Here is a 27,969-nt window from a genome sequence, read left to right as displayed (position 1 = left end):
GTATATCTAGTGCTTTTGAAAAGTTGAGGGTTGCCGGGTGGTGGTGGCGCACGCCTTTAATCCCAGCACTCGGGAGGCAGAGGCAGGCGGATCTCTGTGAGTTCGAGGCCAGCCTGGTCTACAGAGCTAGTTCCAGGACAGGCTCCAAAACTACAGAGAAACCCTGTCTCGAAAACCGAAAAAAAAAAAAAAAAAAGAAAGAAAGAAAGAAAGAAAAGTTGAGGGTTTTTTTTTTTTTTTGGTTTTTTGTGTTTTTTTTTTGTTGTTGTTGTTTTTCGAGACAGGGTTTCTCTGTGGTTTTGGAGCCTGTCCTGGAACTAGCTCTTGTAGACCAGGCTAGTCTCGAACTCACAGAGATCCGCCTGCCTCTGCCTCCCGAGTGCTGGGATTAAAGGCATGCGCCACCACCGCCCGGCTGAAAAGTTGAGTTTTGCCAGGTGTGGTGGTGCATACCTTTAATCCCAGCATTTTGGAAGCAGAGGCAGCTTGGTTTACACAATAAAACCCTGTCAAAAAATAGAAAGGAAGCCGGGCGATGGTGGCGCACGCCTTTAATCCCAGCACTCGTGAGGCAGAGGCAGGCGGATCTCTGTGAGTTCGAGACCAGTCTGGTCTACAGAGCTAGTTCCAGGACAGGCTCCAAAGCCACAGAGAAACCCTGTCTCGAAAAACCAAAAAAAAAAAAAAAAAATAGAAAGGAAGGAAGGAAGGAAGGAAGGAAGGAAAAGGACTGGAGAGATGGCTTAGTGGTTAAGAGCACTGCCTACTCCTCTAAAGGTCCAGAGTTCAATTCCCAGCAACCACATGGTGGCTCACAACCATCTGTAATGAGATCTGGTGCCTGCATGAATGTAGGCAGAATACTGTATACACGATAAATAAATAAATTTTTAAAAAAAGAAAGGAAAAAAAGTGAGTTTTACCTAAAATATTAACATTGTATTTTTGCAGGAATCAAAAATGCTTCTTTGGAACAGAGGCAAATCATTCAGACTAAATCAACAAATGCAAATAATTCAAATGTTAAAGAATTTGGAGCTGAGGAATCCAATAGGAAGAATGCAACATCTCTCATTCTCTTTGAGGAGGTAGGCTTGCAGGGGCATGCATGGGTGAGGTCTCATAGTGGGAACTTATTTTAAAGATTACTATGTGTTTTCTTATAAGGAGTTATAAAATAATGAATCCAACTTTAGAATAATATTTATTTCTAAAGAATGTTAATTGCTTTTTAATTTTAAAGATTTATTTATTATGTGTACAGTGTTTTGCCTGCATGCCAAAAGAGAACTTGAGATCTCATTATAGATGGTTGTGAGCCACAATGTGGTTGCTGGGAATTGAACTCAGGACTTCTAAAAGAGCAACCAGTACTCTTAACTTCTGAGCCATCCCTCCAGACCTTTATTTTGTTGTTTGTTTGTTTGTTTGGATTTTTGTAACATTTTCTTTGTATTATTTTATTTTATGTATCTGGATGTTATACCTTTCTGTATGTCTGTGCACCACCCTAGCAGGCCAGAGGGGAGGGTGTTGGGTCCCCTGGAACTGGAGTAACAGATAAATGTGAGCTGCTAATTGGGTGCTAGGAATCAAACCCAGATCCTCAGAAAGAGCAACTAATGCTCTTAACTACTAAGCCATCTCTCCAGCTCTGTCTAGAATAATTTCAAAATGATTAACATAATTCAAGAATACTTATTTGTTTGTTTTTTTCCCCTGAGACGGGGTTTCTCTTTGTAGCTTTGGAGCCTGTCCTGGAACTCATGCTGTAGACTAGACTGGCCTTGAACTAACAGTGATCTTCCTGCCTCTGTTTCCCGAGTGCTGGGAACCACTACCCTGCAAGGCTATTGATTTTTTTTTTTTTTTTAACAACTGTAGAAGTACTTGTGGCTCATCTACCCAGTTACTGGTGGTTGTTTTATTTAGTTTTTTTGTTTGCTTGGGGTTTTTGTTGTTGTTGTTGTTGTTTGTTTGTTTTCTTGCTGTTTTTTTGAGATGGGTGACAGGTTTTATGTGTAACAGCGCTGGCTGTCCTGGAACTCACTCTGTAGACCAGGTTGGCTTCAAACTCACAGAGATCTGCTTGTCTCTGCCTCCCGAGGACTGGGATTAAAGGCTGCACTACCACTGCCTGGCTTTTATTTAGTTTTAATGTTTATTATGTTACCATCTTAAAAGTTTGGGGACTGGAGAGATGGCTCAGTAGTTAAGACCATTGGCTGCTCTTCCAGAGGTCCTGAGTTCAATTTCCAGCACCCACATGGTGGCTCACAACCATCTATAGTAGGTTCTGATGCCCTCTTCTGGCATAGAGGTGTACATGCAGGTAGAACACTCACATACATAAATAAACCTTTAAAAAAAAAGTTTGTTTATGGTATAAGACATAAACTTTTCACCAGTCAGCGGTGGTGCACACCTTTAATCTCAGCACTCAGGAGGCAGTGGTCTACATAGTAAGATCCAGGACAGCCAGTAAAACCCTACACAAGAACCAAACAAACAAAAAAATATAAGAACATAAAATTTTCAACATGAGCTTAATTCATATTTTTGAAAAAAATTAGTGTTGACTCTGACATAGTATGTCTATTGTGTATCTCTATAACTGATCTGAACAAGTATATTGTTACTCTTACTATATTAATATTGTAATGAATGACTTGTAGGTTGATGTCATTTTTGATGAAGATGCTGGGTTTTTGAATGCAGTCAAAACATTCATGGCGACAACTAAACGGCCAGTAGTTCTTACCACAAGTGGTATGTAACAATAATTTCAGTACAGCTTATTTTTTGTTGAAGTAAAGTATGTGTGGGCTAAGGCGATGGCTCAGCAGGTGCAGGCCCTTTCCAAATAAGTCTATTGATCTGAGTTTGATGCCTGGAACCCACATAAAGGTAGAAGTAGAGAACCAGTTCCACAGGGTTGACCTGTTGTTTCTAAATGCTTATGTATACACCCCCACACAAAACATACACATACAATAATAGTAAATGATATTTTAAAACAAATTGGGATTACTGGTGATGTGGGAAGGTCATCTGTCTATCTGTTGCTTTCATTGGTTACTTAATAAAGAAACTGTTTGGCCTGATAGGTCAGAACATAGGTGGGTGGAGTAGACAGAACAGAATGCTGGGAAGAAGGGAAGTGAGGGCACATATAGCTGCCAGGTCAGACATGCTGAATCTTTCCCAGTAAGCCACCACCTTGTGGTGCTACACAGATTATTAGAAATGAGTTAATCAAAATGTGAGAATTAGCTGATAAGAGGCTAGAACTAACGGGCCAGGCAGTATTTAAAAGAATACAATTTGTGTGTTGTTATTTTGGGTGTAAAGCTAACCATGCGGGAGCCGGGGGGGGGGGGGGGGACGAAAAGCAGGCCTGCCCACAGCTCATCACTACATACTGGAAAGATAGCTCACTGGTTAAGAGCACTTATTATTCTTGCAGAGAACCTGGGTTTATTCCCAGCACCCACATGGCAGCTTCTACTGTCTGTAACTCAAGTTCCAGGAAATTTAATGTCCTCTTCGGGCCTCTTCAGGCACCAGACATTCACTTGGGACACTGACATGCATGCAGGCAAAACACTCAAACACATAAAGTAAACAAACCAAAAAGATTTGTTTTTCCTCTTCAAAACAAAGCATAATGTGGTCTATAATCCTAGTACTCAGGAGGCAGAGACAGGAGAATCCCCACAGATTTGAGGCTGACTTGATGTCTACAATGAATTACAGGTCAGTTAGTGCTACATAGCCAAATCCTGTGTTAAAACAAGTAAAAACAATCAGGCACTAAGGCTATACTGAGAAACCCTGTCTCAAAAAAAACCAAAACAAAACAATTTAATAATCATAAGTTAGGTGATATTTTAATTAAAGGTCATAATTACGTTACATCAAAATAGAAAGTTTCTTCAAGAGTTGTCATTTGCATGATACTGTAGTCTTCCTTCATCTAAGGGATACTTTGAAACCACCCCCATGGATGCTTGACATCTTAAATAGGGCAAACTGTATATATACCTTTTGCCCTATACATACATACTTAGAACGCTTGTAACCTAGTCATAGTAAGAAATTAACAATTACCGAGAGAACAATTAAAACACTTATTAACGATTGTAAATGTTAGGACCTGAGGAGTTGGCTCGTAGTTAAGAGCACTCATAGCTCTTACAGAGGAGCCATGTGCAGCCCCTAGCCCCTGAAGACCCGAAGTATCAGATCTCCTGGAGCTGGAGTTACAGGCAGTTGTGAGCTGTCTGATGTGGGTGCTGAGAACTAACCAGCCTGCTGCAAGAGCAGAATGCACTATAGCCACTGAGTCAACTCCTGTCCTTTAATTACCAATGAAATGCTAGATATTGTAATAAAAAAGTATAACCGGGAAAAGTTATGTAGTGATCTCATTTATTTTTAATAACATTATGTCATTTTTCTATAGATCCCACATTTAGTTTAGTGTTTGATGGCTGCTTTGAAGAAATCAATTTCAATATTCCTTCCCTGGTAAGTTTTGAATTTTCATGATCACAGATTATATGTACCGCAATTATGTAAAAAATTTATATTTTTAAAATGTGCTTTTTAAAGGAAAATGTTAAAGTGTTTAAGTTTGAGAAAAGAAAGAAAGAAAAAGAGAAAGAAAGAAAGAGAGAAATGCATGATTTAAGTTGTGTTTTCTGTTACTCCTGAATATTGCACTAGTTGCATGTGGCACAGGTTTCATACACACACACACACACACACACACACGACAGGAAATGCTTTATGATTTTAGCACTTGGGAGACTGACATTGAAGGATTGCCAGCATAAGACTAAATAAGGTTGCATAGTCAGCCTGGCTATATAGCAAGACTCTGTCTGAAGAAAGAAAAGTGCCATACTGGAATTCTGATAAAATGAAAGAAAGTTGGGGCTGGAGAGATGGCTCAGCGGTTAAGAGCATTGCCTGCTCTTCCAAAGGTCCTGAGTTCAATTCCCAGCAACCACATGGTGGCTCACAACCATCTGTAATGAGGTCTGGTGCCTTCTTCTGGCCTGCAGGAATACATGTAGACAAAATATTGCATACATAATAAATAAATAAATAAATAAATAAATAAATAAATAAATAAATGAAAGTTGCTAGCCATTAAGTTCTTATACATTAGATATTTAACATTGCCCCCTCTGTTTTATATTTGCAAACACATGCGTCTGTGAACTTGATAGTTACTGATTTTTATTTTAAATTTAGAAACGTATATTTTAGTATTATTATAATATTTATAATTTTTCTATTTTGGGGGGTTTTTGATTTGTTTTGTTTTTGTTTTTTGAGGCAGGGTTTCTATGTGTAGCCCTGACTGTCCTGGAACGCTCTTTGTAGACCAGGCTGGCCTCGAACACACAGAGATCTACCTGCCTCCGCCTCCTGCTTGGTTCTCTTTTTTTATTTTTGTTTGTTTGTTTGTTTGAGACAGGGTTTCTCTATAGCTTTGGAGCCTGTCCTGAAACTAGCTCTTGTAAACCAGGCTGGCCTTCAACTCAAAAGATCCACCTGCCTCTGCCCGCCTCTGCGTCCCAAGTGCTGGGATTAAAGGCATGTGCCTCCACCGCCCAACTTATTTTTATTTTTTAGATTTATTTATTTATTATATATACAGTGTTCTGCCTGCATGTATGCCTACAGGCCAGAAAGGGCACCAGATCTCATTACACATGGTTGTAAGCCACCATGTGGTTGCTGGGAATTGAACTCGGGGCCTCTGGAAGACCATCCTGTTCTCTTAACCACTGAGTTATCTCTCCATCCCAATATTTATAATTCTAATGGCTATAAAATATCATGTTAAGCGACTAGGTTTGTCTTGTTCCCAGAACTTGGGAGACAAAAGCAGGTGGATCTTTGTGAGTTGGAGCTAATCTTGGTTTACAGAGGCAGTACCAGGACATCCAGGGCTATGTAGAGAGGCTCTGGCTCAAAATTTAAGAAAGGTTGGGGAGAATAAATTTTTTAAAAATCCTATCAAGTGTATCATTACTTAATCCAGCTCTATAAAACTGTCTGTTGTGTTCAGTTTAGAGAATTTTGAAGTTTCCTTGCCAGGCTGAATGTGGTGGTTACATACCTGTAATCCCAGCATCCAACAGGCAGACTCAGGAGGATCCTAAGTTTGAGGTCAGCCTGGGCTATGTAGGAAGGTCCTGCTTAAAACAATAACAATGCAGGTAATCTTTACATTTGGGAAGTGGAGCCAGGAGAATCAGAGGTTCAAGACCAGCCTGGTTTGTATAAGATTCTTTCTTAAACACACAAACACAGTTTTTGTTGTTGCTGTCCTGAACTATATACAGTGAACACAAGAATATATATATATGTTTTTAATTTGATGGTATATTCTCCTGTATTTTCTAGAGAAATTTTATTCTCAAAAAGTTTTAAGATATTTTGGCTTTTAACTATTCTTCATCAATATTCATTATTACTCCATTTCTGCCAGTTATGTAACTAACCATGTCTTTATATCTCCCACATCTTGTTTTCTGATTTTTAGCTTAACGTTGCCAGCTATCTACAAGTGATCTGTTTAGTTGAGAATTTCAGAACCGACTTAAAAGACTTTGTAACCTTGTTGACTGCAAATGACTGTGACATCAGAAAAAGTATCCTTTACTTACAGTTTTGGATTAGAAGTGGAGGTGGAATTTTAAAAGAAAGACCATTATTATATTGTCGTAAGTAGTCTGTCAATAGTCTGTCACGAAAAAATGTTCTATTACAGGACCACATTTTTTTTTTTTTTTTGGTGTTTGGTTTGGTTTTTTTTTTTGTTTTGTTTTGTTTTTTTTGTTTTGTTTTTTTTTTTCAAGGCAGGGTTTCTCTGTAGCTTGGAGCCTGTCCTGGAACTAGCTCTTGTAGACCAGGCTGGCCTCGAACTCACAGAGATCTGTCTACCTCTGCCTCCTGAGTGCTGAGATTAAAGGCATGCTCCACCACCGCCTGGCAGGACCACATTCTTAAATATATACTCTAACAGTTTTTAAATTAAGTGGCTAGCTATGCTGGTTTTTAAAACATTAAGTGGGGCTGGGGAGATGGCTCAGTGGTTAAGAGCTTTGCCTGCTCTTCCAAAGGTCCTGAGTCCCAACAATTACATGGTGGCTCACAATCATCTGAAATAAGGTCTGATGCCCTCTTCTGGCCTGCAGGCATACAAGCAGACAGAATACTGTATACTTAATAAATAATTAAATATTTTTTAAAAAATAAAAACATTGAGTGTAAGTAAACAGTCAGGTGTGGTATTTCACACCTGTAATCTTAGCATTCTGGAGGCAGAGGCAAGAGGATCATAAATTCAAGGCCTTGCTTGTCTTTAGAATAAACTCAAGGACAGGCTGGGCTTTATAACATCTTCTCCCAAAAAACAAAGCAACAGAAAAGTGCAAATGGATAGAACTCACAAAAATACAAGAGGGGAAAAAAGGTTTTTCAAGGCCAGTATTGTGTTACTTGTCTGTGACCCTAGTTCTGCAGTCTCTCAGCAACAAAAGAGAAATACCCACTACAGTCCTTAGACTTTTTTTTTTAAATCACGCTTCTTAAGCTCTCAGTAGCTTCAGAAGTCAATATGAGATTAGTTCTGACAGTACTTGGGGGATGGAGACCAGAGGATGAAGAGTTGAGGGTCATCCTTGTCTCCATAGTAAGTTTAGAGTAGCCTGGACTGCATTAGACCCATCTCAAAAACACTCCAAACTATTGCATGTACATTTATGGACATAGAGTTTCTTACAGAACTATAGTTACCACTTAGCAACTTCCTTCTTTCCCTTATAAAAAACATACTTAATGCCAGCTGTGGTGTCATATTTCTGTATTCCTTACACTTGGGAGATGAGGCAGGAGGATCAAGAGGTAAAGGTCATCTTTGGCTACATTGAGTTCAGCCTAGACTATAGGAGACAGTACCTTGATCAAAGCAAACAAAATATATTAGTGACCTTTGTACTGGGATAGCTGTATCTCATTCTTTTTTTGTGATTGTATTTAAGTGTAAATTCCTGAGGCAGGGGTTATTCGTATCTTTTGTCTGTGAGAGTGGAATATGCATGTTTGCGTGCACCTGTGATTTCTTCAATCTCCCCTAGAGTTTTTTTAATGTGTGTGCTGGACTTAGAAACTTAGGTCCTCATGCTTGCAAGCACTTTACCTACTGAGCCATCTCTCTAGCCCTTTGTTTTGGTTTTTATTGTATTTTATTTTTATTTATTTGGTTTTTCAAGGCAGCGTTTCTCTGTATAACAGCCCTGGCTTTTCTGGAACCTGCTTTGTAGACCATGCTGGCTTGAACTCACAGAGATCCACCTGCCTCTGCCTCCTGAGTGCTGGGATTAAAGGTGCGCACTGCCGCCACCACCAGCTTGCTTTTTTATTTCATTTACTTACTTGTTTGTTTGTTTTGGTTTTGCAAGACAGGTTTTCTTTGTGTAGCCCTAGCTGTCCTGGAACTCACTCTGTAGACCCGGCTGGCCTACAACTCACAGAGATCTGCCTGCCTCTTCCTCCCTGGTGCTGAGATTAAAGATGTGTGCCACCGCCACCCAGCTCTGTTTTTATCTTTTAAATTACATGTACACATTTATTTATTTATTGGTGGTGTGGAGATCAGAGGACAACATGTAGCAGTCAGTTCTCTTCTACCCTGGCGGGGGATGGAGGGGGCGCTGAACTCAGGTTGTCAGTTTAGCAGCAAGTTCTTCTCACTGGCCCTGTTTTTAGACAGGATCACATATAGCCTAGGCATGTGCAGCCACACCCAGCTTGTATTTCTTTGTATTATATTTAATAGTTTATAATTCTAATTTTCCTAAGAACTTGGTTTTAGAAATTTTTTTTTCTCACATGAATATTTTTAGTTTCTACTACTCTTAAGTTATTGTTGTGACCTGATAATGGCACAAGCAATTATTTTTTTAAAATATCTATTTATTATATATACAATATTCTGTTTGTGTGTATGCCCGCAGGCCAGAAGAGGGCACCAGACCCCATTACAGATGGTTGTGAGCCACCATGTGGTTGCTGGGAATTGAACTCAGGATCTTTGGAAGAGCAGGCAATGCTCTTAACCACTGAGCCATCTCTCCAGCCCCGGCACAAGCAATTATTGTTACTTTCTCCATTCCAGATCCTGTATTTAGGACCCGTCAGCCATGCTTTTTCCCAGGGGAAGTTGCTAGTTTGTGTGTGCCCTTCTGCAGTCATAGTTCTGTTGGGATATTTGCTCTGCACATAGTCACATAAAACCAAAGGGAATAGACAATAAAAGAAAAATTTTAAAGTAATATGAAATTTTAAACATTAATTCCTTGTCATTTTTCTCTTTAATTAGTTAAAAATTTAAACATTGTTTTTCAAAATAGACCGAGCCATATTTTTTATTCAGTGTAAGCTGGCAACTTTAACAAGCTCTCAAAAGATCAATGTGATAATAAAACATGGGAAAAATGTCCTGGTAGATGTATGTGATGGCGCTGTCCCTCAGACAGTAGAGTCAGATGTTCAAGGTTGGATACCAAAGGAATGATACCTGAAATGTGTTTGGCCACCAAACACACACAAGAAAGTTCAAGGTTATTCTTGCCTACATTGCAAATGTGAGGCCTGCCTCAGTTAAACAATAAAGCTCTGGTGTAAACATCAAATAATAAATAAATAAAAGATAGGCTCGAATCATTTCACGTAAGTATTTTTCAAGTAATGGACTACATTGTAATGAGGGAGCACATGTGTGGAGAACAACATAGAGTGAAGGTCAGGTGGTGTCAGGCAGGAACATGTCTTCGAATTTGTGCGTTCTTTCATACAGTCCATTTAAGATAAATTCATCTAAGATTTGTCTTTATTAATTTTTTAGAAGGAAATAGCAGAAATATACCAGTTTGCTCTGAAGATGGCAGTGATCCAAAAATTAACTCTAAAAGCAGCAGAAGGAACCGTATAGCCCTCCCCAAATGTGACACCGGCTGTGCAGAGGCTTTGTTTGGACTCAAAAACATTGCCTCCCCATCTCAAGACTTAATTTCATTTTTAAAGGTATTTTCCATATCTGTGTGAAATATTGAATTCATGTTCCTGTCTATCTTACCAGGCTTCACCATACAATAATACCTGTGTTTTGAATATTGGTTCAACTTAAAATATACATAACATTTTCTAGATGTTAGATATGAGATTTTAACTCATTTGATTGTGTTGATAAATGGTGCATAGACATAGCTTTAAAAGTATAGTATGAAGGGCTGGAGAGATGGCTCAGCTGTTAAGAGCACTGGCTGCTCTTACAGAGATCCTGAGTTCAATTCCCAGCAGCCACATGGTAATGCCCTCTTCTGGTTTTGCAGACATACATGCAGATAGAGCACTTATATACATAAAATAAATAAATAAAATAAATCTTTTAAAAAATAGATAAAAGATAGAGATACATAGGGACAAGTCTGTATTCCTAAGGGTGGGAATGTGTCTAAACTAGGTTCTTAAAACATCTCTTTATTCAAAATTGCTTTCTAGCACAAGATCACAACCAAGGAAGAATGGCATAAATTCATCCAGCTCCTCACTGAATTCCACATGCAAAACATAGATCTATTATTTAGTAATCTTGAATTCATCTTGCCATTGCCAGTCACTGTCATTCCAGAAGTCATTCCGGTGACTACAGAGGCCAGTGCACCAGGAAGCATGGACAATCTTCCCAGGATGAAGTCAGAAGATCAGTCATTAAAAAAATCACAGAAAAGGAAGCAGAAAAAGATGGTGACCCTAGATGACAGTGACTTATTTGACACCGGACTGGACTTTTCTGATGAATTGACTAGCTTATCTCCTGTTCCTTCCTCAGCTTTAGAAGACCTCACAAGCAGAGACAGAGAAGGCAACCAAGAGACACAGACACATAACAAAGGTTTTACATCTGACTCTGTGCCTCGACCTCCTAAGACACCAGCAGAGAAGAAGTGTTCTGTGCTCGTTTCTCACTGTTTAAATTCTCTCGCTGAATTCATGGAGAACATGTCCTTCTTAGATGCCGTTCTAAGAGATGCAGGGGAACAGAATGAACTGGGTAGAAAGCCTTTTTGCTGGACAAGCGGAAAGGTTAAAAGTGGACTTTGTGATGAGTTTAGTATTGAGAGTAGAGATGGGTGGGGTCCTCAGAGATCTGAAGAATTAAAAGCAACGGCAGAAGCTCTCAGCTTTACTAAATGTTCTTCTACCATTTCAAAAGCACTGGAGTCCTTGAATTCATGCAAGCACTTAGGAAGAGATGCAGTCAATGAGCTCACGTTCTGTGTTTCACAAAGGTGCAGTGATGTGTGCTTCCGCCAGTCGGCAGCTAATCTGGAGTAAGTTTTATTTGTTACCTTCTGTTTTGTCAGTAATCAGTGGCAGGGGTTCTTCTTACTAATGTAAAATTCTGGGCTATTGATCATGGGGAACACTTAGTGTTAATATAGCTTCTCATATACATTGAGATTACTAAGATAACTAGCTTGAATGAGTGAGTGCGGTGGTGCATGACTTTAATCCCAATACTCCAGAGGCAGAGGCAGGTGGATATCAGAGTTCAAGGACAGCCAAGGCTACAAAGAGAAACCTTGTATCAGAAGAAAAAAAAATGGGGGGAAACTGGTAGGTATCAGAAGAGTTCAGAGTTGTGACAGGTAAAAGGTCGCCATAAGATATGTGACACTACACACACACATGTATATAAATAAGTATATATATAAAAGATGTGACACTAGGCATGGTGGCACATGTTGGTAATCAGAGCATTTGGGAGGTGGATGCAAAAGGATCAAGAGTTTGAAGCCAGCCCCAGCTACATGAGATCCTATCTGTAAACAAAAGGTCAATATGGAGATGAATGTGGTGATGCAAGATTAATCCCAGCACTCAGAGACTCAGGTAGGAGACTGATTTTGAAGTCTGGCTGAGCTATGTAGAGTTCTAGGCCAGTCTGGGCATATAGAGTGACTGATGCTGTTGACAGCAAATTAGAAGTGTCATTTGGTCTAGACCAGAAGCAGAAACACTAGCTAAATTTGGGGTTGTTACATTTTTATGTACAAACACACACAAAAAAAAATCCTTTCTCTTAATTCGTAGCAATGCTGACAAGAGGATGGCAGTCATTAAAAGAGTGCTTTCCAGTCGGTCTCTTCCGAGTGTGGGTAGTAAAGCTAGTGTAACTGACTACCTACCAACTCTTCGGAACATTTGTCGGACAGAGAAGCTAAAGGAACAAGGGAGAAATAAAAGAAGGTAAATGTCTAAAAAAAAAGTACTGTTTTAGGTAGATATGTCAAGACTAATAAATATGTTCATGGTAATGAAAATACTGCTATTAAATTGTTTTTATGGGGGCTGGAGAGATGGCTCAGTGGTTAAGAGCATTGCCTGCTCTTCCAAAGGTCCTGAGTTCAATTCCCAGTAACCACATGGTGGCTCACAACCATCTGTAAAGAGGTCTGGCGCCCTCTTCTGGCCTTCAGGGATACAGGCAGAATATTGTATACATAATAAATAAATTTTAAAAAAAAAAAAAAAAAAAAAAGAAAAAAAAAAAATAAATTGTTTTTATGATTTTGACAGGTTTCTGCACTACTTTGAAGGAATTCATCTTGATATCCCAGAAGAGGCTGTGACTGCTTTGGCCGCAGACTTCCCTTGATGCTCCTCGTCTTCAATGTCCTGTACAGATGATGTGGTCCTTAAAACACACTAGAATATGGTAACTTTAAAGAAGAGATTATTTCTCTTAATGTAAATTTTAAAACTTTGTATTTTTGTGGTTCAACTATTTAAAATGAAAAAAATTGGGTTACAAACTGTATATATGATTGTCATATTTTTTTCTGAATGTTTTGTATTACCTGTTTTCGCTTGGTTGGTATGCTTTCTCTGTGTGTAAACCATCTGTAGATTTCTAAAGCTGTGTTGGTGCTGAGCTCATTGGAGTCTTCCCTTTCCTCGTTCCTTTCCTCTGCTCTTCAGCATCAGAGCCACCATAAATAGGAAGCACCTAGCCTACGGTCCCTAAACATTACACAGTATAAAACAGAGTTACATACAGAATAATTTTTAAATGTGCTAGGAATGAAGTTATGAATATTTTGGAAAGGGTTGTATTTCCTCTTGCTTTTATATCTTGTGCCCTCCTCCAACATGTTTTACCACTGAATCAATGAATCATCTGTGTTGTCAAAGAAAAGCATTCTGAATTCTAGTTTTCATAAACCTTTCCTATCACCCCATGTAGGTAGTCTTGTGCATTTTACCAACCCAAATCATTGTACATTTTATATCATGTTTTCTTTATAAATGTAATGACATTAATTTATCTATTCTGGACAAGTTGTTGATGAAGAAATAATGAAGGCATCTACCATGGGGTTTATGCCTAGCAGCTGTTTCTATTTAAGTTGGTTTTGAGTTTTGTGGTGCTAAGGATAAACTCGGGGTCTTCTGTGTTGTGAGCAAGTGTCCTATGTCTTAGTACATACAGAGTCTCATTTTTGTAATTATTTGCCGTGCTACAGAACAAACCATGGCTTGTACATTCTACAGAGATGCTTCACCACTGAGCTAGACCCTCCCACCCTGTTTTGGAGATGACAAGGTCTGGTTATAATGCTTATGCTGCCTCTAAACTACTTCCAGAATTACATGTTCCTTCTTTCTCAGCTTCCTGGGACTGCGCAGGAATGGCATCAGTTTTTGTGTTTTCGGGGGTTTGTTTGGTTTTTGGGCTTTTTTGTGTATTTTTACTTTAGTGGCAAGATTTTAAAATGTCACATTTTACTTAATGTTATTTTTACAGTCAGATAATCAGGTATGTTTAAAATTGCTTCATATTACATATACTTGTATAATAACGTAATATTCAGGTACATTTTTTGATGAATTATTTTTTAACTCAGAAGTTAAGGATCCTAGTTTTGTACTTTTTTAAAGTATAGGTGCATACCTGTTTACAAATGTATGTGAAGATATGTTTTTACCTCTTGTTCAACCTACCTTTTTTGAATAATTAGCAAATTAATCTAATTAAAAGTTAAATCTAAAAGCTGTAAGTGGTATTTAAAGTTATTATCATCTTAATGTACATTATATTGAATGCATTCAGATAAATGCTATAACTTAGGTTGTCAAACAAGAAAATATACTCAAAGCTTTTTTTAAAGATTAGTTTTTCACATGTATAATGTTTTGCCAGTATGTACATATGTGTACCACATGCTTGCAGTGCTCAAGGAGACCAGAAGAGGCCATTGGATACCCTGGAACGAGTTAAGTAAGGATGGTTGTGAGCTGCCTACCTTGTGGGAGTTGGGAACTGTACCCTGGACCCCTCCAAGGACAGCAAGTGCTCTTAACTGCTGAGCCATCTCTCCAGGTCCTGAAGCTTTCAAATGTCTGTATCTGTGTTGCCGTGCAGTGTCTACTGGAGCTGCTTAGCTGTTGGCCAGGTGTTTTATTATTAGGGACTCTGACCATCAACAACTGATGAACCAATATAAAATAATTACATAAAATTGTTCAAGTTATCCAGACTCCCTCCTTAACTAGCCCATGGTTGGGTGGAGTTTGTTGCTTGATAGAAGGTTTTTTTTCCCATACCTAGGCAAGCAGTTTACTACCAGCCTACAGCCCCAACCTGACCGCCTGGATTTTTTTTCCCCTTTTTTTGGGGGGTGGGTGAGGGCAGAGAATTTGGGACAGAATTTCACTATAGTCCCAAACTGACCTCACACAACCTTACTGCTTGTCTTGAGTGCAGAGGTTACAGGTGGAACCATCCGCTCAGCTTCTTCTTCCTCTTACTAATTTTTTTTTTTTTTGAGACAGGGTTTCTCTATGTAGCCTTGGCTGTCCTAGAATTCACTCTGTAGACCAATCGTCCCAAATTCCAGAAGTTACTGTCTCTGCCTCCCAAGTGGGTTTAAAGGCATGTGCCACCATAGCCCATCCTAAATTTATTTTTTTAAACAGTTGCTTTATTTTTTTTCTATGTGTAAGTGTATATGCAGGAGCCCAAGGAGACCAAACACACACACAGGTCTCTGGACCTGAACTTGTGAGCACCTGCAGTGGGGGTAAGAGCCAAACTAGGACCCTCTGGAAAAGCCTAAGTGCTATTAATGGCCTGGTACTTGCCTTTAAATGGGCTAACATTTGGCTATGTGGGTGGCATAACTTCAACACAGAAGGCACAAAATTTCATAAAATATTTATTGATTTGGTCTTGGCTCATGATTACTACTTCACAACCAAAAACCTCATTTTATAAACATAGAAAATATACTCAAAATGTTTTCTTCTCAACTAACATGGAGGATGAGAACAGTTGGTTTAATAAATTAATATAACACTAGAGCAAGTGCATTAACATCTGCGCTCTGGGCCTCTGCCAAAAGCTAACTCGTGAAAGGCAACAGCTTGTAACAGTGAATCGTATAACTCTTCGATGTGGTGCGTGTCCTTCAGGATCTTCTGTCTGTACTGCACTACTCGCTCCTGTGGGAAGAACACCCGAGGCTCCTCCTTCAGCACAGACTCGGAGAGGAGCTGCTTCACTAGCTGGCGCCCACTAGTTCTTGTGTCCCCGATCATCAGGTCAAAGTACTTGCCCACAGCATTCCGATTCATGCTCAGCACCCGGTGCTGGCCATCCTTGGCGAAGGTGTTGTTGAGTAAGGCATACAGCATGGCTTCTGTGATAAGATAGTGCAGCAGTATAGGAAACAGAGATGTATTCTGAATGGAAGGGCCTGATTTTTCCAAAATGTAGAGATCTGCTTTAGGCATCTTTGAAATGACTGAAGAAATCTTAAAAAAAAAAAAAAAAGATCAGAAATAACTATGTTTCCTGTTTGTCCCATTTCTGACAACCCTGAAATAACAAAAGTTTCTAAGGAAGAAGCCAAGATGAGCTCTTGTCCTGACAGTCTGTCATTCCTACCATCTGTACTGGCTTCAGGATTCAGCCATCCGAAATGTTCTGAGATGGAGTGAAGGATTGGCACTAGCCAAGGCCTATTGGAGTGATATTTTGTGTTTTAAAAATAAGCTTGCCTGAAGATCAGAGTGCCACTAGAGGACTGGGTGGTAGCGGGAATGGTGGCGCACACTTTTAATCCCAGGACTTGGGAGACAGAGGCAGGAGGATCTCTGTTAATTCAAGGCCACCTTGGGTTACACAGAATTGTCTAAAAGACAAGCAGAGCTCACACAAAGGCACATGGGATCACACGCCTTTCATCCCAGCACTAGGGAGGTGGAGACAGGAGTGATGTGGCTGGGTAGAGAGAGGAATATAAGGGGGAGGAGAAGCTCATTGCAGTCTAGAGATGCAGTCTGAGGATTTATAGAGATAGGATCGCCTCCTTTGATCTAAGCATTGGTAGAGGTCAACTGTGGCTAGCTGCTCTGCTTCTCTGAGCTTCAGCATTTTTTTTTTTTTTTTTTTTTTTGGTTTTTCGAGACAGGGTTTCTCTGTGGTCTTGGAGCCTGTCCTGGAACTAGCTCTGTAGACCAGGCTGGTCTCGAACTCACAGAGGTCCACCTGCCTCTGCCTCCCGAGTGCTGGGATTAAAGGCGTGCGCCACCACCGCCCGGCTTTTTTTTTTGGTTTTTCAAGACAGGGTATCTCTAACTTTGGAGCCTGTGCTGGAACTAACTAGCTCTTGTAGACCAGGCTGGCCTCGAACTCACAGAGCCTCTGCCTCCCGAGTGCTGGGATTAAAGGCATGTGCCACCACCGCCTGGCTGATCTTCAGCATTAACCCCTATGTCTGACTCTGGGTTTTTATTATTAATACCAACTAGAATTCAATACAGTCTCTTATTATCATACTCACCAAAATAGCAATTCCTGTCTATTTCACATTTTTAACACTTGAAGGAGACAAAAGACTGAATTTAAAGACAAGGTTTCTAAAATTTTTTAAATCCAATATAATAAAGCTACAATAGGAGTAAAAAATTGCCCCAAAGACCAGCTTCACTGTTTTTCGTTTTCTTTTACATTCCTTTAGAAACTGCCAGTCTAGCCGGGCGGTGGTGGCGCACGCCTTTAATCCCAGCACTTGGGAGGCAGAGGCAGGTGGATCTCTGTGAGTTCGAGACCAGCCTGGTCTACAAGAGCTAGTGCCAGGACAGGCTCCAAAACCACAGAGAAACCCTGTCCCTAAAAAACCAAAAAAAAAAAAAAAAAAAAAAAAAGAAAGAAACTGCCAGTCTAAACTGTACAAGAAACTATGTAGGAATGCACAACACATAAAACAAGGAGCAAGGACTAGTCATTGCTTACCTCTTCCAGATAGACACATGAGGGATATATTCTGTTCGTTAGTTTCCAACACTCAGTCTGCTGCCAGTCCAGCACTGTAGGTTTCTGGTCAAGGTGAGCCCATGCAATTCTCCGAGTACCAAAAACAATAGACACGATGCTATTAACTTCCTAAAGGAAAAGGGTAATTTGATTACAGTGTAAATATCTTACTTCTATAAACAATAGACACGATACTATTAACTTCCTAAAGGAATACAAACTAAAAAAAAAACAACTCAATTTAGGTGGATCTCTCTGAGTTCAAGGCCAATCTGGTCTACACAGTGAGGTGTAGGACAGCCATGGCTACATAGAGAAACCCTGTCTCAGAAAAAAAAATTGTTTTTGTGTGTGTGTATATGCTCGCATGCTCTCCGGAATGCCTTAGCTTCCCCCATGGGCTGTGTTCTCTAAAATGAATGGAATCCTTTCCAAGTTGCTTTTGGTCATGGTGTTTTAGCACAGCAACAGAAACCAAAGTAAGACACTCTGCTTCAAAAACAAAACAAGGCTGGACCAGCAAGATTGCTTGGTGGGTAAAGACGACCGCCACCAAGTCTGACATCCTTAGTTCGAGCCTTATGATCCACAGGGTAGATCCAGGCAGCTGACTCTCCCAAGTTGTCCTGACTTCACTGTGGAAAGGATACACAAATAAAAACAGATTACAAGATAGCAGCACAGGAGGAACACTGCCTGAAGTTCTCCTTGACACACATGTACTCTACCATATATACACACGCATACATAAACATTACACAGGGTGGGGCCTGGAGAGATGGCCCAGAACACTGGCTGCTGTTCCAGAGGTCCTGAGTTCAATTCCCGGCAACGACATGGTGGCTCACAACCATCTGTAATGAGTCCTGGTGCCCTCTTCTGGGCACACATGCAGGCAGAACACTACCTAATAAATATTACAAAAAAAAAACCCCAACAAATTTAAACAGGGTGGTAAGACAATTTAGTGGAAAAAGTCAATAACCTGAGTTCAATCTCAGGAACCCATATGGTGGAAGGAAAAAAACTAATTCATTCAAATTATTGTCTGACCTTCCACACACATGCTCTGAAGCATCCATACACACCAGAAATAAACACAGCAGAAAAATATATATATAGTGAAATAAAGACCTGGCTTACTGTGCATGGACGTTACTATACCACCTGCACAGAGTCCTTCTCTAGACAACAGATTGTTAGTTTTTAGTTGATTTGTTTTGGTATATGGGTGTTTAGTGCTCTGGGTGTGGTGTATGTACATGGGTATTGTGTGGGGTATGTGTGTGTGTGTGAAGGTGAGTGCCACTGCACTCAGCTCAATACGTAATTTTAAATTATGCCACAAAGACTGCCACAATGCTCCAGAGGCACTCCTTGGCCAACCCATCTTCGCAGCTTAATTTCCCAATGTACCTTCCTAACACAGTTGCACACCTGCCTAACCGTCCTCCTATAAACCTTGTATAACATGCAAATCTGTTAATCCCTGCACGAGAGAGGCGGTGCACAAGTTTGTGCTTGGAGGATCATCAAAAGTTTGAGGCCAACCCAGTTAACAGAGTTCAAAACCAGTCTAAACAACAGAATAAGACCCTGTCTCGCAATAAAAATAAATAAACAAATAAAATAAAAAATAGCAGGGCAGTGGTGGCTCATACCTTTAATCCCAGCACCCAGAAGGCAGAGGCAGGCAGACCATGATCTTGAGAGGCTACACAGAGGAGTACTGTCTCAAAGAATATTAATAATAAAAATAGGGGCCAGTGCCAGGCCATGGTGGCAAACCTGTCTTTAATGCCAGCACTCGGGAGGCAGAGGCAGGCAGATCTCTGTGAGTTCGAGACCAGCCTGGTCTACAGAGTGACTTCAAGGACAGCCAGGGCTACACAGAGAAACCCTGTCTCAAAAATCAAAACAAAACAAAAAACCCGGTGGGAGGGAGGGGGGCAGGAAGGCTGACAACCTGAGTTCTGTCCTACGGCATGAGCACCCATACACGTACATTATACACACCCACACATAAACAATTACAAAGGTAATTAAAATTAACCCAACCACATATACACATACTTCTTGTTATTCATGTTTTCTATCTGAACGCCCTCTTCTTCCCACCTGCCTAATTTTCTCTCTTCCAAATTGAGTTCTCAGTAAACTTCCCCCAAGTTCTACCTCACAGCATTCCCTCCGACTTGCTTCCTGTCTGCACCTTTTGTTTTGTGCGACAGACCTTCTATTAGTATATCTATTCCTAACTAAACCGAAAGGATCTTTCTCTGCACCAGTAAGACAGTTCAGAGGCTTAAAGCACTCACACCGAAGCCTGACAAGGACCCAAACGGCACAAGGAAAGCATAGACCCTTGAAAAGTGTCCTCTGACCTCATTAGAAACAAAACCCAAACAAACGTGTCTCTAACCCACTACTGAGAAGAGCACTTTCAGAGTGAGTTCTCAGAGTAGGGTGGCAGGGGAGGATGCACCTTAAGTCTTTCTCTCTCTATAGCTGGCTTGATGAATTTTCTCAGCAGCCACTTTTCCTGTGACTTTTCTTCTTTCCTTCCATTCTCTGAACAAAGAATAGAGTTACAAACTTGAACCGCAGTTTTATACTGGATGAAGGGCACATCTATCAAACTCTCCAAGCTCTGAAATGGCCCAAACTTCTTCCTGTGTTCTACAATATTGACGGACTTTCTTCCACGAAGCAATCTGAAAGCTTCCAGTTCTTTATCAGAAGCTGTATTCAACACACGCAAGACAGAAGCCTGCTGTTCCGGGGAGAAGAGCTTGTCCAGGGCATCCCCAGATTCCTTTCCATTTGTATCAGAAACAACACTGGCAACAATCTTCTCCGGTGCAGTAAATTTTCTCCGACAGCAGGTATTCTTTAGGACTGGAGGCAGGAATGAGTACTCTGGGATTGGAAGGCAGCTCCATCTCCCTAAAAGGAAAATTTAAATTGAGATGGTATCCTTTGAGTGTTAATTTCCAAGCTTGAGCAGTCATACAGAGTTGCACATAAACCATATCATCACAGAGAACTGTCTTAAAGAAGTGTAAAGCCGGTGGTAGTGATGGCTGTGCACATCTTTAATCCCAGCACTAGGGAGGCAGAAACAGGAGGATCTCTCAGTTCAAGAACAGTCTGGGGGGGGCTGGAGAAATGGCTCAGCGGTTAAGAGCACTGACTGCTCTTCTAGAGGACCCGGGTTCAATTCCCAGCACCCACATGGCAGCTCACAACTGTCTGAAAATCCAGTTCCAGGGGATCTGACACCTTCACACCAATGCACATAAAATAAAGATAAATAAATCATAAAAAAAAAAGAACAGTCTGGTCTACAGAGTGTTGGTACAGGACAGCCAGGGCTACACAGAGAAACTCTGTCTCAAAAACAAAACATAAAGAGTAGTTTTAGAATGATAGTTTGTTTGTTTGAGAGAGGGTTTCTCTGCGGCTTTGGAGCCTGTCCTGGAACTAGCTCTTTATAGACCAGGCTGGCCTCGAACTCACAGAGATCTGCCTTCCTCTGCCTCCAAAGTGCTGGGATTACGGGGCTGGAGAGATGGCTCAGTGGTTAAGAGCATTGCCTGCTCTTCCAAAGGTCCTGAGTTCAATTCCCAACAACTACATGGTGGCTCACAACCATCTGTAATGAGATCTGGTGCCCTCTTCTGGTCTGCAGGCATACACACAGATAGAACATTGTATACATAATAAAATAAATATAAAAAAAATTTTAAAAAAACCAAAGTGCTTGGATTAGAGGTGTGCACCACCACCACCCAGCTATTTGAGGGTTGTTTTTTTTTTTTGTCTGATTTTGGTTATTGGTGATTTTTGGGGTGTTTTTGTTTGTTCTTATGAGACAGGGTCTCACTAGAAGGTCCAGACAGGCCTCAAATTCAGTGTGTAAATCAGGATGGCCTTGAGTTCACAATAATCTACCTGTACCGTGGAAGCCACTGCTACAGAGGCCCTGACTCAAGGAAGAAATTGTACAAGTCTAGCATTGTAACCACATGTCTCTAATCTTAGCAACTGAGAGGCAGAGACAGGAGAATCAGATTCCAGGCAAGACTCCGTAAGTTTGCCACCAGTCCAGTCTACATAAGACCTTGTCTCTAAAAAATAAATTAGTTAAAATAAAAAAACTGTAGTTTGCAGGTATAGTGGACCTTGAATCCCAGCATTTGAGAGGCACAGATAGGCAGACCTCTGTGAAAGGGGACTTAGCTAGCAAGGCCATTATTTCTATCCCTAGTATCACTTCATTTTAATCAAAATTACTCCAAATGTCTTTGATATTTCTGGTATTAATAATTTCCCCCCTTTGGTTTTTTTGAGACAAGGTTTCTATCTGTAGCCCCGGCTGTTCTGGGACTTGCTCTGTAGACCAAGTTGGCCTCAAACTCAGAGATTCACCTACCTCTGCCTCTCATGTGAATTAAAGGCATGTGCCATCATCGCCCAGCAAGAGATTTTTTTTTTTTTGTAACATCGCTTAAGATTTATCTCCATGTCCATTTTCACTAGTTTCTCATCTGATGGCACGAAAGAAAATTCAGTTTTCAACGTTTATCATAAATGTTTTAGCTGGTCAGGAGTGGTGATCCTCGCTTGTAATCCTAGCACTGGGGAGGTGGAGGCAGATCAGGATTAGGGTCCTCAACTACATACTGAGTTGTAGGCCAGTCTGGGGCGGGCGGGGGTTGGTAGTATTAACTAAATGATAGAGGGGGGTTATTTTGTTCTACACACTTCTCAGTATTTCCTACATGACTGCAACAAAGCATACACCATGCAATGGGTAACTTTGTAAAACAGTGGGAAGTCATTTTGACACAGCGACCACAGGAAAGGAATGCAGCCAGAGGCACGCTAAAGTTAGTGTCTGAATCCCAGCCAGGGAAGCGGTGCAGGAAGGGGACCCTGAGCCACAGAAGCACCCGGGCTCTGGAGCGGGAACGCCCCTCAGCTCCCCAAAAACTCCACGTGGGAGAACCAGACACGGGACAGGAAAGAAACACTCCAGATCACGGGCTAACGGCAGGTAGGCAATCAACCTCGTGCCCGGGAACCCTACCTCTGGCCTTGATGAGGCAAGCGAGGTTACTCCTCCAAGACATCTCCACGTTCTCTCCTATTTATCTTCCTCCACCAGCTTCCGGTTGTATGTGTTCTAACTAAAAGTGCTCCACTGGGGCTGGGCAGAAGGGTTCCGACGGAAGAGACGGTCCGAGGCCCAGCCTCCAGTAGCCGCCACCGAGGGCTCAGTGATTGATGCCTGAGGGTCTGAGAACGCGGGGTCAGGATCTCCGCGAAGGAACGGACTAGATCAGGTTTAGTCATGGTTTGGGGCGAGACGTTTCTGGATTCCCGGACACACGGAGACAGTCTGGGGCGGACAGTGGGGAGCCTGTACGCACAGATACCCTGTGCCGAGTTAAGAGAAGTATCTAGGAGACGTGCACGGGAAAGGGAAAGAGAGAGGGCCGAGATACGAGATCACTTTGACGCTAGGCATTGTTGGCCCGGTGAGAAAGACGGAGGCGGTGAATCTGGAGGGAGCCACATTCGGTTCTTGAAATGCGGAATGAAACAGTTGGAAAAAGACTGACAGGACGCCTGTTTTTTAGTTGCAAAGCCAGATTGTAGGAGTTTCTAGGGGGAAAATAGGGGCGTGGGGCATGATCTTGCCTTTGCAGAATGAACAGTGGGAAATGAAACCTGGGAGGTGGAAGAAGAGTGGAAAGAAAAGGATTTTTGCTAGAAGAGGGGGCAAGGTACTTTATTCGCCTTTTTTTTTTTTAATAGGCTTTCAGGAGGAAGGGAAGGTAATAGGTTTGTTTTTATATTAGACGTGGTAGCTAACCTGCAATCCTGCACTTAGGAGGAGGAGAATGGCTGTGAGTTTGAATCCAGCCTGGCCTATATGGTAAGTTTGAAGCCATCCTAGACTACAGAGTGAGACCCTGTCTCAAAAGACAACAACACAAATATTTTCACAACTCAGCCTTTCTGGAGGACCTAGCTTTGGCTCCCAGCACCCACATTGCCAGCTCACAACTATCAATAATTCCTGTTCCCAGGTAGCCGATACTCTCTTCTGAACTTCACAGGCACCAGGCACGTATGTGGTACACAGACATACATGTAGGCTACACATTCATACACGTAACATGAAGTAAGTAAGTCTAAAACAGAAGTGATTCATAAGAGAGCCAGGTGTGGTGACACACTCCTGCAATCAAACATGAGTTCCAGGTCAGCCTGCTACATAACAAGACCTTGCCTTTTTAAATTTTTTTAATTGGTTGGTTTTTATTTTTTGTCTGTTGGTGTTTTGACTACATGTATGCTTCTGTGAGGACGTCAGATTCTCTGGAACTGGAATTGCATACGGTTGTGAGCTGCTGTGTGGGTGCTGGGAATTGAAACCGGGTTATCTGTAAAAATAACCAGTGCTTCTTTTGGTTTTTCTCTGTAACTTGAGCCTGTCCTGTAACTAGTTTTTGTAGACCAGACTGGCCTCGAACTCACAGAGATCCACCTGCCTCTGCCTTCCAAGTGCTGGGATTAAAGGCATGCACCACCACTGCCTGATCCTAACTTTAACTCTTAACTGCTGAGCTATCTCTTCTCCAGACTCAACAAGATCTTGTCATAAAAACCAAAAAACAAACAAACAAACAAAAAGAGGCAGGACAGAAAACTCAGTAAACAGGGAAGAGTTTGAATCCCAGCGCCCTGGAGACGCTCACACGGTCCTCTCCTAAGGACAGCAGGCACGCTGGAATGGCATTCGATCTTTTTAATTAAGAGACTGGTGAGATGTTCACTGAGCGATGGGTCTTGCCACCAAGTCTGGTGACCTGAGTTTGATTCCTGGCACTCCCACGGTAGCAGGTGAGAACCAAGGCCGATAAATTGTCCTCAGACCTTGCACGCATAATGTTCATGTGCACAATCCGGTCACAAATAAAATAATGAAGTTTAAAATGTAAAACCTCTTGCAGAGGACCGGAGTTCTCTTTCCAGCATTAGCATTAGGCAGGTCACAGCCAACTGGAACTCTAATTTCAAGGGTTCCTCTAGCCTCCTTGGACACCTGCCCTCATGGGCACCCACACCCACACACACACACAATTTAAAAATTATATTTTTGCAGGCGGATCTCTGTGAGTTCGAGACCAGCCTGGTCTACAGAGCTAGTTCCAGGACAGGCTCCAAAGCCACAGAGAAACCCTGTCTCGAAAAACCAAAAAAAAAAAAAAAATTATATTTTTAAAGGATTAAAAATAAATAAATTTTTGTTTTTAAAAAGCTTCCAATCCAGCTGGGCAGTGGCAGTGCATGCCTTTAATCCCAGCACTCAGGAGGCAGAGGCAGGTGGATCTCTGTGAGTTTGAGGCCAGCCTGGTCTACAAGAATTAGTTCCAGGACAGGCTCCAAAGCTACAGAGAAACCCTGTCTCGAAAAAGCAAAAGAAAGAGAAAACAAAAAACTTCCAATCTAGGAAGAAATGCCTACCTTTTCACTCCAGAACGTAATGGTGTGTTATATTTGAATTGCATCCTTCAAAAAAGATATATTTACATCTTAATTCCTAGTACCTCAGAATTTGACCTTATTTGGAAACAAGGTCACTGTCAAAGACATTTGTTAAAATAAGGTGGACGCTGCGGTGTGAATAGCTCTTGTCTCGCATGAGGCTCCAGATTCAAGTCCCAGCACTGCACATTCAGAACAATGAAAGTGACCGTGGGACACGGCTCCAGGTACTTGGATGGCTGAGGTGAGAGGATCTCCTGAGCCCAGAAGTTCAAGGGCACCGGGGGCAGCATAGTTAGATCCTGTCTCTGAACACCTCCTCCCCCGCAGTGAGCGGCCCTTCCAGCATGCCTGCTGTCCTTAGGAGATGTCTGTGTGAATGCCTGGTGACAATGGACTGACACATGTCCGTGCTGAGGAAGACGGTCATCACCTGGAGGTCAGAGAGAGGCATGTAACAGTTTTCCTGCAGAATCCTCATAAGGAACCAACCCCACTGGCATTCTGAGCGCAGGCTTCTAGCTCCTGGACTGGGAGAGAATGAATCCTTGGGTTCGTTTCAGCAGCTCTCTGACTTTCACAGGAGACTAGCACCACTAGAGTCCTGGTGGAGCTCTGAGAGATGTCGCAGCTGAGCAAAACCCAACTTAGCATTGCCAGCAGAGAGTTTCCTCTCTGGGCTTCAGCTTCCTCATGTGTAACTTGGAGACTGAAGTCCCTGCCTCCCAGAACTGCTAACATTGGCAGGAGCCTGGATGCAGAGAACCTGAGTACCAAAAGGACTCAGGGAGTGCCAGTTGGCCCACCACAGTGTGACTGGATCTTCAGAACTCATGACTAACGGCTTGAGAGGAAATGTCCTCGTCAGGGTTGTACTTTGACCAGAGACTGGAGGTGGCAGGCAAGAGACCAAGTACTCATAATTCACTGCAAACCAGAACTGGGGGCGTTCAAAACGAAAGCGGTCACCTTCCTCCTGAAATCAGCTCCTTCTCATTTCCCTCTTTTTATTTCCAGATAATTGTCCTTGGAACAAATTAATGTTTGTAGACGTTTTAAAAATTAGTTCCCCATAGCCAGAGGCAGTGGTGCGCAGGTAGGAGGATTATAAGGTCAAGGCCATCTTGGCCATTGGTAAAACCCTGGCTGAGGTGTGTGTAGCTCTGTCAATCGTGAATGAGGCTCTGGATTCCAAAACTGCACAATCAAAAGACTGAAAGTGTCAAATGACCTGACCCCAGGTCTTAAAAAACCAAGGCCGGTAAGATGGCACAGCCGGTAAAGGCACCGCCGCTAGTTCTGACAGCCTAGGTTCAGTTCTTAGAAGCCATGTGGCACATTATTCTCTGACTTCCACACATGCATCAGCACACAAGTGTGTGTGTAAATATATGCATACATACATGCAGAAATGTATTTTTTTTAAAAAAAGACTAAACAAAAATTTCATGACTTTGAAATATGCAAACTCCCCCCCCCCACACACACACACACATTTTTTTAAGATAGGATTTCTCTGTATAGCCTTGGCTATTCTGGAGCTTTTTCTATAGACCAAGCTGGCCTCGAACCCAAAGATCTGCCTACCTCTGCCTCCTAAATGCTGGGGCTAAAAGGGTGTATCACCATCACTTGGAACGAACATTTCTTAAGACATAAAAAGCATAAAACCTGAAGACAGAATATACTGGATTTCATTCAAGCTAAATGTCTGCTCGGTGAAACGCGTCCTTGTGAGATGCCATGCAGGCGCTGGGAAGAGCGCCAGGCGCTTGTAACTACTAAACCATCTCTCAGCCCACAGCAGAAGATGAGTCTTGTTGTTTGAGACAGGGTTTCTCTGTATAACAGTCCTGGATGTCCTGGAACTCACACTGTGGACCAAGCTGGTCCAGAACTTTTCAAAGATCCTCTTTCCTCTGCCTCCCAAATCCTGGGATTAAAGGTGTGTGTTCCCCACTGGCCTGGCATTCAATTAACCTTAAAAATATGACACATGCCAGGCAGTGGTGGCAAATGCCTTTAATCCCAGCACTTGGGAGACCAAAGTAGGTGGATATCTGAGTTTGAGGCCACCCTGGTCTACAAAGTGAGTTCCAGGACAGCCAGGACTGTTGTTACATAGAGAAACCCTGTCTTGAAAAACAAACAAACAAACAACAACAACAACAAAAATGACACATACACCCCCCCCACCCCCAGACATGGTTTCTCTGTAGCTTTGGAGCCTCTCCTGGAACTCACTCTGTAGACCATGCTGGTCTGGGACTCACAGAGATCTGCCTATCTCTGCCTCCCGGGTGCTGGATTAAAGGTTGGAGACACCACCCAGTGACATGTAAAAGTTTAATGAGTTGTTGTTGGGAAATGTTATTTTCATGTGTGTGATTTTTTTTATGCTGCATTTGTTTAACTTGGTGAAGCTGTGTTACTTTACCTGTCTAAAATACCTGATGGTCCTAATAAAGAGATGAATGGGAGCTGGAGAGATGGCTCAGTGGTTAAGAGCACTGGCTGCTCTTCCAGAGGTCCTGAGTTCAATTCCCAGCAACCACATGGTGGCTCACAACCATCTGTAATGAGACCTGGGGCACTCTTCTGGCATGCGGGCATACATGAAGGCAGAATATTGTATACATAATAAAAAAAGAAAGAAAGAAAGAAATCTATATTGAGAGAGAGAGAGAGAGAGAGAGAGAGAGAGATATGAACGGCCAGTAGCAAGGATAGGCAGGGCTAGCAGGCAGAGATTATACATAGAAGAAGAACTCTGGGAGGAGGAAGAGCAAGAGAACAGGAGAGGAGGACATCAGGGGTCAGCCACCCAGCTACACAGCAAGTCGCAGAGAAAGAAGTAAAGAAAGGTATATAGAAATACAGAAAGAGGGCTGGAGAGATGACTCAGTGGTTAAGAGCATTGCCTGCTCTTCCAGGGGTCCTGAGTTCGATTCCCAGCAACCACATGGTGGCTCACAACCATCTGTAATGAGGTCTGGTGCCCT

General features: G+C 41.8%; 2 protein-coding genes across 3 annotated transcripts in view; one reads left to right on the top strand and one right to left on the bottom strand.

Moving 5' to 3' along the window:
* Atad5 (ATPase family AAA domain containing 5) overlaps window positions 1-14,136 on the top strand; it is a 50,206-nt gene extending 36,070 nt beyond the window's left edge. Inside the window, exons 16-23 of one of the 2 annotated variants that reach the window (XM_041663821.1) lie at window positions 952-1,088; window positions 2,676-2,769; window positions 4,466-4,530; window positions 6,563-6,743; window positions 9,932-10,107; window positions 10,585-11,417; window positions 12,181-12,336; window positions 12,667-14,136. In XM_041663821.1, the coding sequence (XP_041519755.1) occupies window positions 952-1,088; window positions 2,676-2,769; window positions 4,466-4,530; window positions 6,563-6,743; window positions 9,932-10,107; window positions 10,585-11,417; window positions 12,181-12,336; window positions 12,667-12,745 (1,721 nt within the window). In that variant the 3' untranslated portion in view covers window positions 12,746-14,136. Of the gene's footprint in view, window positions 1-951; window positions 1,089-2,675; window positions 2,770-4,465; window positions 4,531-6,562; window positions 6,744-9,928; window positions 10,108-10,584; window positions 11,418-12,180; window positions 12,337-12,666 lie in introns of both variants that reach the window. The other variant, XM_041663820.1, reaches the window with a different exon arrangement.
* Window positions 14,137-15,294: 1,158 nt separating this feature from the next.
* Tefm (transcription elongation factor, mitochondrial) lies at window positions 15,295-22,610 on the bottom strand. Its single transcript, XM_041665173.1, has 4 exons — window positions 22,500-22,610; window positions 19,893-20,353; window positions 17,387-17,536; window positions 15,295-15,903 (listed from the first exon to the last, which is right to left on the bottom strand). Exons 1-4 carry the CDS (start codon window positions 22,540-22,542, stop codon window positions 15,460-15,462), a joined length of 1,098 nt encoding a protein of 365 aa, XP_041521107.1. The 5' UTR covers window positions 22,543-22,610; the 3' UTR covers window positions 15,295-15,459.
* Window positions 22,611-27,969: the final 5,359 nt, after the last annotated feature.

Source organism: Microtus oregoni, unplaced genomic scaffold (assembly GCF_018167655.1).
Source record: "Microtus oregoni isolate MIOR12 unplaced genomic scaffold, Mior012 000015F_ref0000493, whole genome shotgun sequence".
Lineage (NCBI taxonomy): Eukaryota > Metazoa > Chordata > Mammalia > Rodentia > Cricetidae > Microtus > Microtus oregoni.
This window is presented reverse-complemented; position numbering and strand designations above follow the sequence as displayed.